General features: G+C 31.1%; 3 protein-coding genes across 4 annotated transcripts; all 3 read right to left on the bottom strand.

The window, feature by feature from the left end:
- Window positions 1-1,142: 1,142 nt before the first annotated feature.
- Window positions 1,143-2,180, bottom strand: LOC137836036 (uncharacterized). Its single transcript, XM_068644845.1, has 2 exons — window positions 1,678-2,180; window positions 1,143-1,461 (listed from the first exon to the last, which is right to left on the bottom strand). Exons 1-2 carry the CDS (start codon window positions 1,826-1,828, stop codon window positions 1,250-1,252), a joined length of 363 nt encoding a protein of 120 aa, XP_068500946.1. The 5' UTR covers window positions 1,829-2,180; the 3' UTR covers window positions 1,143-1,249.
- A 3,275-nt stretch (window positions 2,181-5,455) lies between these two features.
- LOC137836034 (phospholipase D alpha 1) lies at window positions 5,456-10,500 on the bottom strand. The gene is made up of 3 exons (XM_068644842.1): window positions 10,119-10,500; window positions 6,393-8,292; window positions 5,456-6,077 (listed from the first exon to the last, which is right to left on the bottom strand). The coding sequence occupies exons 1-3, from the start codon at window positions 10,206-10,208 to the stop codon at window positions 5,644-5,646; spliced, it is 2,424 nt and encodes an 807-aa protein (XP_068500943.1). The 5' UTR covers window positions 10,209-10,500; the 3' UTR covers window positions 5,456-5,643.
- Window positions 10,501-13,913: 3,413 nt separating this feature from the next.
- LOC137836033 (phospholipase D alpha 1-like) lies at window positions 13,914-19,087 on the bottom strand. Of its 2 annotated transcripts, none has more exons than XM_068644841.1 (5): window positions 18,984-19,087; window positions 18,719-18,822; window positions 16,455-17,840; window positions 15,543-16,056; window positions 13,914-14,438 (listed from the first exon to the last, which is right to left on the bottom strand). In XM_068644841.1, the coding sequence occupies exons 2-5, from the start codon at window positions 18,809-18,811 to the stop codon at window positions 14,005-14,007; spliced, it is 2,427 nt and encodes an 808-aa protein (XP_068500942.1). In that variant the 5' UTR covers window positions 18,812-18,822; window positions 18,984-19,087; the 3' UTR covers window positions 13,914-14,004. The 2 variants fall into 2 exon arrangements, with proteins under 2 accessions (XP_068500942.1, XP_068500941.1); XM_068644840.1 differs by having other exon boundaries at window positions 18,719-18,896; window positions 18,984-19,009.
- Window positions 19,088-20,525: the final 1,438 nt, after the last annotated feature.

The following is a 20,525-nucleotide window of genomic DNA, read 5'->3' as shown; positions in this document are numbered from 1 at the left end:
ATTTAATAGCTTTTAGTTTAGTATTAAACTGTGCTGTTATGTTTACACTTCTTAATATGAAATTCTTGGTCAAAGATGTTTGATTTTTTCCACTTCTTTGACTCTGAGCATCATCCCTACATTCTCTAAAAGTCAGATTTTGAATGCAAACTAAAACTTGTTTTAGTAACAATTTTCAATTGAAGGTCCTAAAAATAAGTTAAATTAGACTGATTTTATTCTAAACAGTCACAACTTAACTCTCAAATATAACATTTAAGTCAGATTTGTGTGAGAAATATATTCTTTAAGGATTATTTTAGAAAATCTCTTTTACAGAGTTATTTTTAATCATGATTTCAAAATTAGTTAGTAGACTAAAACTTTTCTTAAGACTTCGACATTAATGACCTCAATATTTTAATATTATTATAGCTATAAAATTGTTTATTTGAACTTAAATAAATTAGTTTTTAAGTCTCTAAAAGACTTTGTCAACAGAGAATAATTCATATGCACTAATGTACTTATGTTAGATATTTTTATACAGGCAATTATAATATTTAGTTTGCTGTCACATCACAGTAATGAATATGATGACATGACAAAATAATCAAATCATATTATAGGATTGTATAATATGCATATAATAAATTAAATAATGTAAATAACCTAATATATAATACTTTATTTTCTTAGTGTAACTAGAATCCAAATAAACCCAACAGCTCTAAATGGATTTCTCAGCTTGTTACATCTCTAGATGTAATATAGAAACCTAAAACATGATTATCTTTAAATTAGTAGCTTTTTTGCATGAAATTTTCTTTTATAAATTAAGTGACTTAATCTTTATTGGATTTTGTATTGTTTACCCTAGATGTGAAAAAAATAATAAGAATGATATTTAGAAAACTGTTTCAATGAAGTGGGTGGAAGTGTATTTATTTTGGAAGAAAACAAAACTTTGGCTAATAATAATTTGTATTTGACAATGGGACAAAATCCTGTGGGAATCAATCTACAACCACAAGAAAAGATTACACAGATTTTATATTTATTTAATTTTTGCATTGTATTAACACCCTCCTCACCACAAAATTATATTTGAAAACTTAAAGTGTGATAGACTGAGACAGAACAAAGAAAAAGAGACAGAGACAGAAACAGAGAGAGATTGATGAGATTTTGTTAAGTTCTTCAGATTCCTTACACAATTGTACAACAATACAGGGTTTGATCTATCTTTGCAGAAAATTGGGTTTCAGTATTAGTAAGAGCACTCGGTTCTGTGCACTCGCTCCCTCAAAATCCCGTTATACAGAGCAACTCTGTTCGCCGGCATTCCAGTACAATCCGAGGTTTCGTCTCTGCAGTTGTTTGATGCTCTCTTTTCCTCTGTTCTTTCTCTTCCTTCCTTCTTCACACTATCTGCAAATTTTACTTTCTTCTTCGTCTTCTTTTTCTCCCGTTTCTTTTCCTCTGCAAACCACGCAACACATTCAAAACACAGCTTAAGCCAACCCAAAGAAAGGGAAAGAGATTGAATGTCATGAAAACAGGAGAGAACAGAGCATCTTGCAGAGGTTATTCGGGAAACAAGTTTCAAAATTTAAAGGATTTTGTGTGAAAAGATGATTGCATGCGGAGCTGGTGTACCAGAAAAAACAAAAGGGTAAGCGAATCAAATGGATTTACCTGAATACAAGCAAGAGCGCAAGGTGGGTTTGTTGGAGTGATGAACACGAAAGGAAAGGTTGGACTTTTGCCTGGAGAAAGCAACATAGAGGAGAGTGGTGGAGAGAAGCATGGCAGAGGTGAGAACAAGCCCTTGGGAGATGGAAGCCATGGTGCGTGGTGAGAGAGAAAGGGTTGAAGAAGAAGAAGAGAAATATAAAACGAAAGAAAGAGAGAAAGAGAGAAAGAAAGTGAGAATGGTGAAAGAATGGCAGTGGTTAATTGGTGGTTGGTGATGTGATGTGAGTATCTAGATTTCTGGCTGTTGCGTGTGGCAGTGAAAGAAGTGTTCGGTTTCTTTGGGGTTTTCTTTTTGTATCTGAAATGTGTTATGGTTGGAGTTACAGAGTTTGTGTTTATGCCAAGAGATTTGAAGGAACAAGAATGGATATGAATGGGGTTGCGGTTTGTATCAACCTTTTCAACTTGTATTGTCTTTTCATCTCACGTGGGGTCACATTTAACCATCATCACTTTTTCTTATATAAAGTTTTCATGAATTATTATACAATTTATATATCAAGTAACCATAATTATATGTTAATAAAAAAGTATTATTAAAAAAATATAATATAAAAATTTAAACTAAAATTTATATATTAACAAAAATAGTAAACAAATAGATTATAAAAATAGATTAGATGATTCTATTTCCGAAAGACTCGTGTTTTGAAATTAGCATTAAGAGATTTGCATCTATCATATTACTACTATGAAACTCACACGGTCATGCGTATAATTATTTCAATATCTGAAAGACCAAATTATATTTTAAACCTCTTCAAACTCCAAACCACATAGAGAAAGTGGTGTTTAGTGGATGAGTGAGTAACGCATAAGAACCACGACCACCATATTATTTATCCAAAAATCTATCACGACTTTTAAATAGTAGGTTTATGAAGTAAAACAATTAACATATTTTGAGTTTTTAGGTTTCTAATCATATGTTAATATCTTAATTATTATTATTGTTTGTACTAAGTTTACACTGTTTGGTTTAATTAACATGGAAATAAAAAAAATGAAATTTGGATGAATTCACATATATGTGTTTTTTAAAATTATTATATTCAATGTAAAATTAAGTGAAAGGAAGAAAACCACAATAAACCTAAATCTAAACCCTAAGTAAAATTTGAAATTAAGTTATTAAGTTTGAATTAAATTATATATATCATGATAAAGTTTATAAAAAATAGAAAAAAGTAATTTCAACAACATTACTTTATGTCTTGTCTATAATAAAGATTTATTCTCTGGATAATTTATTAAACTCAGTCATTCTAAGCCATCATTTTATAATCTGTTTGACTTCAAAGGGAAAAAGATGAAAGTGTAAGCATATACTCTTTAATCCAATTTTAAAATCTCATGTAAGAGTGAAAAAGTTAAAAAAAAAATGTTCTTTTTTTATATATAAAAGCTCTCTTATAGTAAAACTTCACATTCTAACAATCATATAAAAAATATTAAAAAAAAAATTAAAAAAAAACGAAATAAACCAAAATTCATATATCAATAAAACAGTATTTTATGCATATTAATAAATAACTCTAAAAAAATATTATACAAATAAAAATATTCTCTATAAATAAATAAAGTGTAACTTAACAAGCTTATCCATATATAAGCTTATCCATATATTATTCTTTTCACGAAAAGATATTTTTATTCTTATTAAAAAGATGTGTTGTAATTTTTTTCCAAATGTATATGTGAATATGGTAATTTTCAAGTTAACTCCCAATAGTGATGTATTTGTACTTCTTTAAACTCAAATGAGTAAAAATAAACACAATTTTTCTATATAAACAAAATAATTAGATAGTTTTATTTTTAAGAAAATTAAGATATTTATAAACCTATGAACTTAAATAGAAGTCAGTGATTACTTTATAATAACTACTTACACCTTATTATTTTAATCTATTAATATATATATATATATATAAATATATATTTTGTAAATCATTATTATTTAGGTAGTGAATATAACAGATGTGGTTAATTATTAACAGATGAGTATGATAGGAACATTGAATGAAAAATATTAATTATCTGATTGACACGTGTTGTGTCATGAAAAAGAACAAGGCATTAACCTCAACACGCGTGTACGGACCAAGATTCTATAGACTTTTCAAAAAACTTCCACACTCTTTATTTATCTTTTTTATACATTTTAATACAAAATAAAACTTTATTTTTTGGTCGACATTTTATGCATTCATCTTTATTTAATTAATGCTAAATCACGTTTCTATTTTTAAATATGTAAAGTGTTAACGTATTAGTTCTTTTTTATTTAAAATAAATTTATATTTAATTACCTTGTGAGTATATTTCTTTCAAGATATATTAATACCTTTTTTTAATTTTGAATTGAGTAATTGACAAATTGTTTTAGTAAAAATTAATGAATACATAATTTTTTAATTTCGTGTTACTCGTTTTAGGAGACGTGTCCTATTCAAATTTGCCACTGTATTTCTTCAAGATGTATTAATACTTTTTTTGAATTTTGAATTAAGTAATTGACAAATATTTTTCAATTTTTTTAGTTAAAAATTAATGAATACATAACTTTGATTTTCGTGTTACTCATTTTAATAGATGAATCATATTCAAATCATTTACTAAATTAAATTGAATTACTAAATTAAAATGAATGAAGGGGAGTCTCTCTTTAAAAAATTCTGAACACTTTTTTTAAATGGAATATTTATGTTGAATAACACTTTTTTAAATGGAATATTTATGTATCGGTGGAGTATTTAACTAAAAAAATATTTATTGAATTTTTAATAATTCTAATATAGTTTTAACAAAATTTAAAAAAAAATATATATATTAATTTTTTAAAAATTTAAATTTATTTTATAAATTTTTATTATATTATAAAAATAAGTAACAATTTTTTTAATCAACCATAAAAGTTATTTTTCTATTAAAAAAATCTAAAACATATTTATGTACATAAATTTTTCTTTTCAATTTATATAATTCATAATTATATAACATATAGATTTGTGTTCCGTATTTTACATTTTAAAAGTTATATACATCTTCATATCCGAGTGTCTATGCTATATAACATAGCATAACTCCTCTTACATTATATACTCAAATCATGTTTTATTCTTGAAAAATAAGTGATATTTATCTCAAATCTTTTACTTAATCATATCTTTTGTAAAAGCTACTTTTAAAATGTGATTTTAAATAATATATGAATTCAAAGAAATTTGTTAGAATGATAATACGTATATTCTATAACAATTACAAAGAAAAGGGTAAAAAATGAAAACACATAGGATACTCTAGTATTGGAACAGTTAAATATCAGTGTATATTACCATTTAAGCAATGATAAAGCTTCAAATATTACTTATCTATCAATAGCTTACTTCGCTTCAGTTCAGAACAAACTTTGACATGGGTATCTTCAAAGTACTGCATTTCAAGAATTGAAAAAATGGAGCATAAAGGCAGAAGTAGTTGAACAAAATTGCAGAAAATTAATACTTTGGTGCCAAAACTAGCACAAAAAGAAATCCTTTCATTTTGCAGAAACGCAGATAGTAGAACTCAGACTCTATTTAGATGGGGAACAATCTCCTTCCAAACTGTGTACTTGGACTTGATTATACCCACAACATTGGTAGAAGAAATCAAAGGGCAACATTACACATGCTATCTTGAAGCAATCCATGAGACCCTAAACTAGAAGCAACAGTAAAACCGGAAAACATTTATCATAATGCACATAAAGTCATACAAGTGGGTAACATTCTCAGCATCAGATTGCTAAAATCTAGAAGTCAGTCTTGAGAATAAAACCATCTTATAGGACCATTACAATAATTGCTCACTCTGACACCATAAGCACTATTATATTTTATTAAGCAAGCATATAGAATGAACCTAAGTAGTAAGGATGGGTGGCAGGTAGTCAACTTTGTCGCCAAGAACACGGGCCTTGGTGTCAGGAAAGAATTCAAATCCTGGTAGCTCAGTGACAATTCCTTCGCTGGAAACCCCAACTGGGTAGCGGAGTAAGTGGCCAGGAAGGTCATGCTCAAGAGACTCACTTGAATACAGATCCCAATACTTGTTAGCAATCTGGTTTACCTTCCCTATACATTCTGTACTTTCAGGGTAGAGGAAGGAGTCATGAAGCATGCCAAGGTGCTCATACCACAATGACATGCGAAAGCCATGGATTTGACCCCTTGCTGGCTGACTCGTGATCAAATGATAGGGTTGATAAGCACCCATTGCAATCTCAGAGTCTCTTGCACCATCCATTGATCTCTGGTTTATGTTGGCAGATCCAACAATTATGTATTCATCATCAACTGCAAAAAGAGAAAGTTCTGTTACTTTTAGACCTTATGATACCATCATGGAAGATTTCTTCGAGATAGAGAAATCATTTTGTAGTGTTTGTTAGCTTCTTTTAAGCATTTACGTTTCATGTTACCCAAAAAATAAACTTCATGAAGGAAAATATCGTCTGTTTTCACAGTCAAGGCAATGTTTTTTAGTTATTCTCAATGATTGGTCACCTTTTCTGAATGAGCAATGGTAATAAATAGTATCGATTTGAAAAAGTGATTCCGAGAAATGGTAAGAATGCTTTAGAGAAACATGAGTTTAATTTTCTGAATTACCTATCATCATCTTGGCATGAACATATATCATGAAGCGCCGGGCCTCTTGGGCTCTTATATAATCTGTATCAGAGTCTGGTCTTTCTGAAGGCTCGTACTCTCCTTCTTTCTTCACCTCCCGATTACCAAGGCAGAAGAATGTCAAATAGTTCCGAGGATTTTCCTCAATTCCCTTGGCCCGGAGGGCCTGAACAACATCCTTGTACATCATGTCCATTGTTCTCCTCTGCCAATCCAATATTGCCTGAACTGATGCACTTTCTGGGACACCCTCTGGCCACATTGGGACAACAACATACACACTGAACCTTTCCCCAGCTTCAATCTTACTAACAATCTTAAGTGAAAGTTCCTTCGGGATTAGATGTAAAGCACCAATGTCTTCAGGCTTGATGCCATCAGGACTCCAACCATAACAGCTTCCAAGGAAATACTGATTCTCAATATAGATGAAATTTTTTGCACGCCTAATGGCATTAATATAAGCATCTTGTATACTACGATCTATTATATTATCCTTCCCACTGACAAGCCCAACTCTAGCAGCTTCTTCAGGAGTCTCCGGGAACCCAAAAGCAGCTCCACCATCAATTGATCTGAATAACTGAACGTTCCATGTCTCTTGGTCATCAGGGTACGTTACTGGGGATGGAGGAATAATGACATCTTCAAGGTCTCTCAGTGGAACAAGCAAGTCCTTTCCTCCCTGCTTCCTCCATCTTTGCTCAAAGTTGAACAAAACATCCCAAGCAATAGGCCCTTCAAGTCGAGAGTGGATGTCATGCCATGGTTCCCTGGGACCACCTTTTTGTATTGATGCACCACCAAAGTTAGGCTGATGAAAATCATCATGATGCGCTGTGTCCAGGGTTCTGAAAAGAGAGTGGAATGGAGTGTCATATCTTCCATCACAGAGATCAATTCCCCCCACAAAACTAACAATCCTTCGCTTCTCAGATTCTCCACTCGGCAAATCACTGTCCACGACTACGATTTTCTGGTGATGAGTAAACATGGTAGAAATTTCCAAATCCTGAACAAAGCTTCCACCGTCATCAGGATTGCGAGGGCATAAAACACAATGCACTTCAGTGCCCCTGAAGTACTGCTCTGTTTCTTGATCATGAGTAGCCATCAACCCATCTTTTTTTAACAAAGGAACAGAAGTTCTATCATCCCAGACTAGCATTAATACCCTAACACCTTCACTTGCCTTTTTCTTCAGCAGCTCACCAAGTGTTTCGTCTCCTCCAGGCTTTGGCCTCCTAGAATCCCTTACCAACGATATCTCAGTATATACAGACCAACCGGTAATGTATATTAAGTGCTGTGCTTTAGTGATTGCATCAAAAACATCCTCCCAACATCTATGAGGTTGGTAAGTCTGGCCCCCACTAAGTGGTATTTTAGGGACAAAGTTGTCTGGTACATGAGCATCTTGGTACAGAGAAACCTTACATCCTCTTCTTTGTGAAAAGAAAGTATAAGGAACTCCAGGAAATTTAGGACTTCTAATGCCAAGAGCCCAGTTGCGATCTTTCGAAATATCAAAATATTGCAGCTTCACATGGATCTTGGAATTTCCATGTATTGGATTTTTATCCACATCCAATATTTCAATCCATCTATCTATTTCTTCACCATGCAAAATCTCCTCAACAGGCACATATGCTCTTCCAATCAATGTTGCCCCAATAGGATTATCATCTTTCACTGTAAATATGATATTTGATGCCATATGGGCACAGTAAATGTGAAAGGACTCGTACCATCTTGGATTACTATGCTCCTTTTCTATAATTCTGGTCCTTCCCACTCGTGCTTTCTCTAGATCAATGGTTGCATATAATTTAGTGACACCTTTTCCAAAACCAACGGTCTCCTCGATGTTATGTACGATCTAAATCAGAAAAATATATATGGAATTAGAAATTCTAAGAGTTAAGAACAATGTACATGGATGTAAAGGTGCTAACTAAAACAATTTTTATTCATTTCATCACGCGTGAATGGATAATCTACAGTTACACTATGACTGCATGGATCGGGAAAAAAGAGGGAGATGAAGGCAAAGCATCTCAGTCTATTTTTAAGAAAGATTCCAGCAGTGGCTTTGATAAGGATGCTTATGATCCTGGAAGCTACCGAGTTGAAAACATAGCATAAGTGCAAGCATTGTAAAACTAAAAAATACTGAGGTAAAAGACAAGTTCAATGAATAATAGTTTATAACTGATCTAAATCCTGTTAATATTATCACATATCATGATTAACAATTAACCGTAACAATCATGCGCGAGCCACATGATAATAGAGACGAAATGTAAAGATTAAATTCAATAATTTTAAAATATAAATGTTAAGATTAAATATTAAAAGACAGATATATTTTACTTCAGAAAATTGTAAAGTATTAATACTTGTTCTCATGCTACATTTAAAAAAATTATTCGTCCCTCTTAAATTATATTCATGTTCATAATAATTTCAATCTTTATTCCACTCTAGTTTCTGTCTCCTTTTTTCTTTTTTCCCCTTGTGGACCACATAAAGGAGATGGGTACTATATTGCTCAGAATATTCAGATCCACACCAGATTAATCTATTGCCCAATTTAGATAATTTTTCTTACAATTCTCGTCCCCACAGTTTCTGGAATATAAACTACGAGTGACTAATTTGTTTTTATATTTCCATCTAAATATAATCTATCATGCATTATAAATTGTTAATTTTAATAAAAAAAATTAAAAAAATCTATGTATTGCAACTTTTAATTAAAACTAACAACATAAAACTTTTTAGTAAACTCACCTGATATATGTTTGGACGAATGTTGATAAAATTATTTTTGAATAAAATTGGTTGTGAACCAGAGTGATTTATTTTATATAAAAGCATCTTAGTGATAAAAATTAACAAATACTTTTACAATCCTAAAGCTACTCAAATTACTTCAACCCATAATCAAGTTTAAAGCTAAGAATAAACTTTCCAACACGAAAAACAGTAATTAAGCATGATTACGAAAAATCTGTTGAAAAACCAACAAGTGTATCTGAAAGCTAACATTCCAAACACACCCATGTCATCATCTGTAAAAGCATTGCCTGTAAGTTTTTCCTCAGATCAAAGAACAACCATCCCTCTTAATTTTAAAGTGGTGATTCTTGATAACTATCCACCATATTACAAAGATAAACAACATTTTTAGTAAGATGGAACAATTTTAAAATTTTATCAAGCAAATCAAAGTAGTAAGCAGTGTATTTTAATTTATAATTTTCAAAATAACATTTTCCTTAATTTTATTTTTTCAGAGAGAAGAAAAGTGTAGTCAATTATCTATCCATATGAGGGATTTAACCCTATCCTTCCAACTTCTAATCACTTTGCCTGTTACTACCATTCAACAACTCGAAAACACTTGCAAACTGAAAAATCACAGAATGAAACAGAACAGAACAGAGACTCAGTAGAGATACCCTGGTAAAAACAGTGAAGATTTTTTTCTCCCAAAACGATTCTGGGGTTTGGGGTAATTCTACTTCTCCATTGATGAAAGGTGTGAGTACGAGATTAGGTTACGCGGATGCCACAAAGGCAGCAACAGAGCTCTCCAGAGAAACAAAATTCAAGAAACCAAAACCTACGAATTATACTGTACTAACACTACTGCGCTAATTAGTCAACAAGGATTGAAGAGTAATTAGGAAAGAAACAAACCTTGGATAAAAAATTGCCGCCACCAATTTTGAGCTTATCCACTTCATAGATTGTGGCATGGAGAGTGCCATGGAGCAGAATTTGCGCCATCACTTGGAACCTAACGATTCACACCACAAAGCTGGTGAAAATCACAGAGATCAAAAAACAGAGTGTGGAATGAGATCAGATCACAGATTACAGAGGAAGAAGAAGAAGTGGTTGAATGAACATTGATTGAAGAAAGCAATGAAATATATAAAACAATATAAGATAATAGTGATGAATTGGTGTTGACTAGTTGGCTATGATTTTTTTTGTCCAATTGTTAGCTGCCACGTGGCATTACGTTACATTTTTTCTCTCCTTTCAAAAAAGGTGTGCAAATAATTAGTCCCACATCTTCAAAAATCCTTAATCATATCATATTTATAACTTTTCATTTTTCATGCCCAATCAAACGAAAGCACTTGTTGTATTAATATTAATTTCTTTATTTGTTAATCCTCTTAAACGTTTTAAATGTTTTTATATTTTTAAATATTCATTATGTAGTTTTTTATTTATTATATTCTTTTAAAAATACTGGTTTACTTTGTTTGATATTTAAATAAACATGAAATGCAAAAAATAAATAGTATTTTAAATTTTATTGAGTTACGATATAGTTTTTCATAAATATCTTATTTTTTCATTAATTAAATTTTGTCTCATATATATTTAGGATATTAAAATAACTGATCAAACGCACTTTTAAAAGAGAGTGAAATACAAATGGTATTTTTTTTTTCTATTACAATGTATATATGTGAATAATTCAAATTCAAAGTTTCTAGAATGTTTTTCTATTTTTAAAAAATTCAAAGTTTCTAGAATGTCTACTAATATAAAAGTTTAAATAACAATAGATTACTCTATTTCCTAAACTAGTTAAATGTGTAGTACTATTTTATTTTGTTTCTAGTAGTTGATATTATTTTTTGAACTTTTTTTAAGTGTATGGAAATGGAAATGTACATTTTCCTAGGAGAAAAAGAAAATGGAAATCACAAAATTTACCATAAACTTATAAAGTAACTAGGTTGGCATGAATTATCAAACATACCTAAATTATAAAAAGAAAAAACCTAATTTATAAGAAACCTCAATTATCCTAAATAATCTCTCAACCACTAGTCAATTATTATATTTTAAAAGTATTTTTAAAGTATTTGAATGTTGATTTAATTGTTTCCACATCCATTCATCTTAGGACAAGATTTTAATTATTATAAATTTGTTAAAGTTTATTATAATGTTTACTATAAAAGCAAAAAACATAAAAATATAGAATGTTTTCTTAAACCAAACAACTTTAGTGTTAGTAATTGATTTCAAATTATTCTTATATTTTGGACATTCTTGTTAAGGAAATAACGTCTGGTTTATAGTTTATTTAATAGAAGATGTTATGAAACATTGAATTACTTTATTTGGGATTATATTATATTGTAAAAAAATGTTCAATTGTCAAAATAATTAAATTTTTAAATTTATTTTAACTATGGATAGCTTATTTAGACTCAATTAATCATACTATTTTTAAAATTAGACGGGTCAATATTTTAGACTAAATTATAGCGATTTAATCAAAATTAAACTTTAGCCATTTAATCAAGATTAAATCAGTACTAATAAAATTATTTAAATAATTAAAAATCATAATTTTATGACGTTAAAAACTAAAAGAAAAAAAAAGTTATAGATTTTCAAAATTCAATATATCACTACAAGAAAATCATGAAATAGAAACCAATTTTTTAGATATAAAAAAATAATTAGTTGATATAGTGACTAAATTAGAGACCATTTTAGAGACTAAACAAATTTTGATTTCTAAATTAGTTTCTATTATTATTAAATTATTTCTAAATTGGTGTTTAATTAGCAACTAAGGTTTTTGCTATGAATTATTTATTTCTAAATTTGGTAGAAAAACCTTGGTGGTTAATTAGACACTAATTTTAGTATCTAAAATAGTCTCTAATTTAATCACTATAGCAACTAGTTATTGTTTGTATTTAAAAATTGGTTTTTATTTCATATATATATATAATTCTATTTTTTTCCCTTGAAACATTTTGCTTAACTTTTGGTTTTCATTTTTTAAAATCTTTTTCAGTTATTATAATATATATTAATATTTTATTTATTATTAAAAAATTATTAAATAACAATTAATTTTAGAAAAAAATAATTAATTAATATGTTAGCTAAATTATATATTATTTTATAAATTAAAAATGTATTGTTGTCGAAGTAAGTTTTATTAATAATAAAAACTTATAAAGTAATTTTTTAAATTAATATCTATTTAATTAGTTTAGTTGTTATGAATTAAATCTTTTATTATATAGTTAATAGATAAAATGATGAGAGTCCAGATAGATATGTTACTTTAATTATGGGAATCCACTTTTTTATTTTTTGTGATCTCAGCATTAATGTGAAAAGCTTTGATGGTGGTCCAATATATTAAACACAATCAATTTCAACCACTAACCAAAAATGGTGTGTCGGTAGATAACAATAAACTTATAATAGATATTATATAATTTATTCAAACCATGAAAACCAATTTTTTTTATCAAGTATTTCGAAAAATATTTATAAATAAGTAATCAATCAAAACTAGCTTTCCTTATTTTATTATTATTTATTAATAAATTTAACAAAGAAAATAATCTTTTAACACTAAATCAATCACTTCAAAAATTTATTTTTAAGAGTAACATAATTATTAGAAAAAATAGACTTTTATGATTGAAAAGAAAAAGTGAAGAATAACATCAACAAAACACACACTTGATGACAACTTTGTTCTATAAATTTGTTAGATGATAAGATTATTTATTCATTCAATAATCAATCAACTTTAATTTCTATTGGTATTTTTTTCTTTTATCTGTGAAAATTAAAAGGTTAAAATTAAATATCTTTATAAAAACTATCATTTTATATTATCTTTTAATTTCTTATTAATTTGGAAATTGGAAAATATTTTCAATTGACCCATTCATAAGTTTATCTCCTTCGATATCTCTTTATTCACCTCCATATATTTTTACAATCTCTATATAAAATGTGAAAATATTTTTTTATCCTTCTTATGTGACATCTGTAGAGTAGCTTTCGGATTATGTAATAAAGACACGTATTTGAAAAAAAAATTCGGATTACATAATTCAGAAGTAAAAAAACTTCCAGATTATATAATCCAAAAACTAATTATATATTTGAAAAAAGATATCTCGATTATATAATTCCAAAACTAATTACAAATTTTAAAAGAAAAAACTTTTGGATTAGATAATTAAAATATTACAAAAGATATTTTTAAAAATAAAAAATTTATGGAGAGAAGAGAATAACATATGGAGCTACAGGAATAAACCCTCTATTCAGCATTAGTTAAATTATATGACAATCAACTACATGAAAATTTCTATTCATAACAAAACCAATCTTGAACTACTAATGATTAATCAATATTTTTATTTAGGATTCAGGGTTTATTTACAAATAATATTTCTTCCATTAATAATGATTACTTGTATAATGATTAAACAAGTAAAACTTTTATTCCTTTGCCTCAGATTAAACAGAAAGCAGATTCATCCTTTTCAAAAAAATATTTCTTTTTTTCCATTGTAATCTGGTGGTTTTATTAACTTATCAACACTCAAATTTAAGTTAAGTTTAAATTCCAAAAGTGATATTTACGCTTAAAGAAATTATGCATACGTGAGTTCATGGAAGAGCAGAACATGATGAACATGATGAAAAGGAGATTGTTGAGAAACATGAAAAGATCTTACAGTAACATAGAACATAGAAGAAGAAGAAGAAGATGAAGATGAAGATGAAACTAAGTAGTAAGAATGGGTGGCATGTAGTCAGATTTGACCCCAAGAACAGGAGCCTTGGTATCAGGGAAGAACTCAAATCCTTTCAGTTGTGTCACACTTCCTTCGCCGGAAACTGCAATCGGATACCGGAGAAGGTGGCCGGGAAGATCTTGTTCAAGAGGCTCAGTGGTGTACAGATCCCAATACTTGTCACCCATCTCGTTTATCTTCTTAACACATTCTTCACTTTCAGGGTGGAGGAAGGACTCATCAAGCATTCCAACGTGTTCATACCACAGTGACATGCGGAAACCATGAATCTCACCTCTTGCAGGTTTTCTCCCACCCAGATGATAGGGTTGATATGCACCCATCGCAATCTCAGTGTCTCTTCCACCATCCATTGATCTCTGGTTTATGTTCGCAGATCCAATGATTATGTATTCGTCATCAACTGCATGAAAAATAATGTGTTAAGAGGTGCACTTTAAGTCTAACTCAATCTTTAATAAAATCAGTTTATAAGGTAAACTTTAAATTTTAGACTCTAAACCATAAAACCTTTTTACCACTTATCATCAACCGTATAAAAAACAATGTTCAATTACCTTTGGTTAAAAAAGGAGTTTGTTGTTGGTTACAGGTTGTGAGTTAGCTTCTAGTGTTTTGAAGAAAAGAATAGATCTTCGCTTTTGTTTCTTGTGTTGGGTTATGAACACATTTTGCGGTTTTCAAACAAGGCTCGTAAAGTTTAGGGTTTGAAGAAAGCGGGTGATTTTGTGGGTTTTGTTTCTGGATAAGGTTTATTATGACATGGTTTTGTGGGTTTTGTTTCTTGGTGAGGGTTTTTTATTTGTAAATGTTTTTGTAGACTTTTGGATGTATTAGGAATTGTTTTGTGTGTATTGTAAGAAGTGAACTTTAAGTCTAACTCAATTTTTTTATAAAACCGGTTTATAAGGTTAGGTTTGTACCCATTTATCATCAACTGCATAAAAAACAATGTTCAATCACCTTTGGCTAAAAGATGGATTTGTTATTGGTTGCATGTTGTGAGCTAGCTTCTAGTGTTTTGATGGAAAGAATCAATCTTCGCTTTTGTTTCTTTTGTTTCTTGTGGTGGGTTATGAACACGTTTTGCGGCTCCTAAATAAGTTAGTAAGCAGATAAAGTTTCTTTAGGTTTTGAAAAAAGCGACGCCATGGTTTGGTGGGTGAGGGTTTTTTATTTGTAAATGTGTTTGTAGACTTTTGGATGTATTATGGGTTATTTTGTGTGTATTGTTTTTTACTAAAGACTATAGGGTAATAATTGATTTCTTTTGATGCGGCTTTCCATTCCTTTCATTCGAGGATTGGTTAGGAGGTTTGTAAAGTCTGAAGAATATTTTTAGTTCAGACGTTGAACAGATTGATCTTGATCACTTTTTTTATAAGGGCTGAAACACCCTACACCCTAAATCTGTATAAGGGCTGGGAACTCAACTCATTTTATTTTATTTATTCTTTGTTGATAAAAAAAAAACTTTATTTTCATCATAATATCAATATTCACTTACCTATCATCATCTTTGCATGAACATAGATCATGAAGCGTCGAGATTCTTGAGCTCTCAGATAATCTGTATCAGGATCTGGTCTTTCTGGAGGCTCGTACTCTCCTTCTTTCTTCACCTCTCGATTACCAAGGCAGAAGAATGTCAAATAGTTCCGAGGATCTTCTTCAACTCCCTTAGCCTTCAATGCTCCAACAACATCCTTATACATCATGTCCATTGTTCTTCTCTGCCAGTCCAATATTGCCTGAACTGTTCCCTTCTCCGGGAAACCCTCCGGCCACATTGGAACCACAACATACACACTGAACCTTTCCCCTGCTTCAATCTTGCTCACAATCTTAAGAGAAAGCTCCCTCGGTATCAGATGCAATGCACCAATGTCTTCAGGCTTAATCGCATCATCACTCCAAGCATAGCAGCTTCCAAGGAAATACTGATTCTCAATGTAGATGAAATTCTTTGCACGTCTAATGGCGTTGATATAAGCATCTTGAATGCCTCTGTCACTTATACACTACAAAAAAATCATTACACAGAAACCAATCTTAAAGACAAAAAATAATTAGTTGTTATATTGACTAAAGTAGAGACAGTTTTAGAGACTAAACAAATTATTGGTTTCTAAATTGGTTTCTATTATCGATATATAGTTTCTAAAAGTATTATAGATAAGACTTTCATCTAGTCAGTTATTAGAATTCTTTTGAATAGTTATAATCTAACTTTGAATATGTATAATCTAACTATGTATCTTTTTGTTAACATATGAGTTTTGGTTTAGTTCATTCATATCTTTGTATTTTTTTTTTAAATAATACTTTTTTTTCATGTATAATGATACTTAACATATAAGTTTTTATAAAAAAATAGTTTTTAAATTGGTATCTAATTAGCTAACAAGATTTTTGTTACCAATTTTCCGCTGATGAGTCCGGATCTAGCAGCTTCTTCGGGAGTCTCAGGGAACCCAGAAGCTGCTCCAGCATCAATGGATCTAAACAACTGCACGTTCCATGTCTCATGATCATCAGGGTAAGTTACAGGGGAAGGAGGAATAATCACATCTTCAAGGTCTCTGAGAGGAACTAGCAAGTCCTTGCCACCTTGCTTCCTCCATCTCTGCTCAAAGTTGAACAGAACATCCCATGCAATTGGCCCTTCAAGCTGAGAATGAATGTCATGCCAGGGTTCTCTTGGACCACCTTTTTTTATCGTAGCATGTGGAAAATTAGGCTGATGAAAATCACCATGATGAGCAGTGTTCAAGGTTCTGAAAAGAGAGTGAAACTGAGTGTCGTATCTTCCATCGCAGAGGTCAATACCCCCCACGAAGCTCACGATTCTTCGCTTATCTGATCTTCCATTAGGGAGAGCACTGTCCACAACCACAATCTTCTGATGATGGGTGAACATGGAGAAAATCTCCATGTCCTGAATAACGCTGCCACCGTTATCAGGGTTGCGAGGGCACAGAACACAGTGCACTTCACTGTCGTAGAAGTAGTTCCCAGTATCTTCATCATGAGTGGCCATGAACCCGTTTTCTTTCAACAAACGAACAGAAGTTCTATCATCCCAAACAAGCATCAAAACCCTGACACCATCACGTGCTTTTCTCTTTAGAAGCTCACAAAGTGTTGCATCTCCTCCAGGCTTTGGCCTCCTAGAATCTCTCACCAATGTAATCTCAGTGTAAACAGACCACCCTGTAATGTAGATCAAGTGCTGTGCATGGTTGATTGCATCAAAAACATCTTCCCAACATCTACGAGGTTGGTAAGTGTGTCCTCCAGAAAGTGGTATTCTGGGAACAAAGTTGTCTGGAACATGAGCATCTTGGTACAAGGAAACCCTGCACCCTTGTCTTTGTGAAAAGTAAGTGTAGGGAACTCCAGGGAATTTAGGACTTTTTATGCCTTGGCCCCAGTTAAGGTCTTTTGAAACATCATAGTACTGCAGCTTCACATGGATCTTGGAACGTGTGTGTATTGGTTTTTTGTGCTCATCCAATATTTCAACCCATCTTTCTATTTCTTCACCATGCAAAATCTCTTCAACAGGCACATATGCTCTTCCAATTAAGGTTGCTCCAATAGGGTTGTCATCTTTCACTGTGAATATGATGTTTGATGCCTCGTGAGCACAGTAAATGTGAAAAGATTCGTACCATTTAGGATTTGTGTGCTCTTTTTCTATGACTCTGGTCCTTCCCACGCGTGCCTTCTCGAGATCAATGGTTGCATATAGTTTGGTGATTCCCTTCCCAATCCCAATGGTCTCCTCCATGTTATGCAGCAGCTATATATCAGAAATGCATGCAGAATTAGCAGACAAAAGCAAAGTAGTTTTCTTCTGTGGCATGACAGAGAGCCATTAAGAATGTATTTGGAACATACAAGAACCAAAGAAAAACAGTCATTTCTTTAACTTGTAAAATCTCTACTAATTTGCATGTAATCCTTTTAGTTTTTTTCATTGTCTAAATGATCTCCACTCCATCTTCAACTTCTCAATTCTGTCAACAAGGTTTGTGTCATCTTGGTACTGCCACACTCTTTCTTCCCTGCATCCTTCCTATCACCTAGGCCATTACTACCATCCAATTTTCTTGCTTCAAAAGAATTTTCGAAACACTTGAAAAGTGAGAAGCATCATATTTATAGGAGTATAATATATTTGATGTTTGACACTTGGTATTCTTAGTACTCGAACACTGAAATTTTAGTTAGGGTGGAGTGTCTTTTGCTACCATCCGAATCCAGAGTTCACGAAAACGAGAAATAAAGAGACTAAAGGAATGAGCAAAGATCATTTAGGCATGGAAGAAAGATAGACCGACTCGTTTTCTTAATTCCAATTCCGTTTCGAGAACATATATAAATGATATATAAATAATGTAATTTAATCAGTTAAAAATATTTAATAAGTATATTAAATGTTGCTTGACCACATTTGGTGGCCACACACAAACTGGCTGGCCTAAGAGAGAATAAAGTTCTTTGAGCAGGTCAAAGATTCTGAAGAAAAAGGCAATGGCAGAGACATCTCTGACACCATAACAAATATGAGAATCTGGAAGAAATAATAAATTTTTGTTTACAGTTGGTGGTAGTTGTGTGGTGAGTTGAGGTGAAGATTAAAAGGCAATGAATTGGGAGGGAAAGAAAGAGGCAAACCTTGGTTAAAATATTACCACCATTACCAGCCTTGAGGTTATCCACCTCATAGATTGTGGCATGGAGGGTTCCATGAAGCACAACTTGTGCCATCACTTAGTTACCTGCACCATTAAATTTAATCAGATCACTACAAACACCTGAAGTTAGCACTTGATATTGGTGCAGCTAGTTCAACCTACAATTAGTGTTCAATAAGACTTGTTAGAATGGAAACAAATATAAATTGATTCAGCAACCAGAAGAGAGTTTGAAAGAGATCAACCTTTGAAGAGCAGAGAGGAAGATATAGAGACACTGATCAAGAAAGTAAGGGCTATATAACAGAGCAAGCATTAAAGTTAATTAACCATGGTTCACAAATGTCATGGACCCCATTATTTGTCAAATGTCACATGATATAGGAAAATTTTCCCTCACCTTTTCAAAAATCAGTTTTAATCTTTTAAATTTTTTAAATAATCTTAAATGAAACCTAATTTTATTTATCTTTAAATAATTTTAGCTACACTCCGCACTTTTATATCTCAATTTTAGTTATAACACATCCATTTGTTTTTAGTGAGTGTTTGAGAAAACAGTTCCATTATGTGAGGATGTGTGAGAGAGTTGACGAGAAGATTCATTATATTCGATGTTCTTCTGTGTGAAAATATTTTTTTTTTTTTAGTTTTGTACTCTTATTTTGTGCGTTGCTAGTTTTTTTTTCTAAGTTTTGTTACTTTCGGATTGTACAATTTAAAATAGATTCTTAATTAAAGAGTGTTACGGATTATACAATGTAATATACACACACAAAAAATGAAAAAAAAAATAAACAAACAAAAACGCAATTAACACTAGTGAAAACATCGCAAGATTTACTTCAACCACCAACGAACCACTCCTTGAAAATGAAGAAAAAGACAACACACTATGTACTATACTCAGAAGTGTATTGTTGGAATTAAAAAAGAAATATGGATGTGCAAGTAGAGGTGAAGGGAGAATTTGTGGATGATATATCATATATTTTTTGTATTTTTAAGAAAATTGTACATGTATGAAGACAATGTATTACGAAGTGGACTTTAAGCCTAACTCAATCCCATAAAACCGGTTCATGAGGTTGAGGTTTGCACCCACTTATATACAATGAAAAGCTCTAATCTCTAGTTGATGTGAGATCTCCAACACAATGCAAATGCAACCTTAGTTCCATGAATCATCTAAATGCTTATTAAAACCTTTCATATAATTAATTTATCACCGAATGGTGTGAGCAATTTCTAGTGTCCTCAATAAAAATGTGTGGTAGAACACCATATATAACAATCACATATATCAGTTTCTTCCACAAAACTCATCTCATAACTGTTCTTTTATCTAACCTCACAGTCTTCTCCACCAAGAGACATGATAGCATGAGAGTGAGAATGGCCAAGGTGGAAACTACACACAGGTTGAATCAGTCTCCCTTAGCAACTTTCAAAAATAATTATTATATTGGTGATAGTGGTAGGACCATTTAGCAACCATTTTCTTTATGCTTTTCCTTCATTCATCTTCTTTTATATATTCACTTATAGCACCTTTATGTATTGAGTTGAATCAGTTTATAACTTTTTAATATGACTTGTAATACGACAAAATATTCATCCCTAAGATAATTTCATGTTCTAGTTTTTGCATAAAAATGTAAATAATTTTAGAGAAAACATCTTAGATTACTAGGGTAGAAGGTGAAAACTATCTGAGATAAGTTGAAGCAACAGAAAGAGTAATGATTATATTGGAGGTAGTGGATGTACCAAAAAAATGTTGGTGC

The sequence above is a fragment of the Phaseolus vulgaris genome, chromosome 5 (genome assembly GCF_000499845.2).
Source record: "Phaseolus vulgaris cultivar G19833 chromosome 5, P. vulgaris v2.0, whole genome shotgun sequence".
Taxonomy (NCBI): Eukaryota; Viridiplantae; Streptophyta; class Magnoliopsida; order Fabales; family Fabaceae; genus Phaseolus; species Phaseolus vulgaris.
The sequence above is the reverse complement of the archived record's forward strand: the minus strand, read 5'-3'. Positions and strand labels throughout refer to the sequence as shown.

What these genes read in the sequence shown, in the direction of transcription:
- LOC137836033 (XM_068644841.1), bottom strand. Translation starts at nt 18,811, where the DNA reads ATGGCACAAGTTGTGCTTCATGGAACCCTCCATGCCACAATCTATGAG. An exon ending in GTGGTAATATTTTAACCAAG is followed by an intron (nt 17,841 to 18,718) that starts GTTTGCCTCTTT and finishes TCTGATATATAG; the next exon opens with CTGCTGCATAACATGGAGGA. An exon ending in GACTCATCAGCGGAAAATTG is followed by an intron (nt 16,057 to 16,454) that starts GTAACAAAAATC and finishes ATTTTTTTGTAG; the next exon opens with TGTATAAGTGACAGAGGCAT.
- LOC137836034 (XM_068644842.1), bottom strand. Translation starts at nt 10,208, where the DNA reads ATGGCGCAAATTCTGCTCCATGGCACTCTCCATGCCACAATCTATGAA. An exon ending in GCGGCAATTTTTTATCCAAG is followed by an intron (nt 8,293 to 10,118) that starts GTTTGTTTCTTT and finishes TTTCTGATTTAG; the next exon opens with ATCGTACATAACATCGAGGA. An exon ending in TCATGCCAAGATGATGATAG is followed by an intron (nt 6,078 to 6,392) that starts GTAATTCAGAAA and finishes CTCTTTTTGCAG; the next exon opens with TTGATGATGAATACATAATT.
- LOC137836036 (XM_068644845.1), bottom strand. Translation starts at nt 1,828, where the DNA reads ATGGCTTCCATCTCCCAAGGGCTTGTTCTCACCTCTGCCATGCTTCTC. An exon ending in GCGCTCTTGCTTGTATTCAG is followed by an intron (nt 1,462 to 1,677) that starts GTAAATCCATTT and finishes CGTGGTTTGCAG; the next exon opens with AGGAAAAGAAACGGGAGAAA.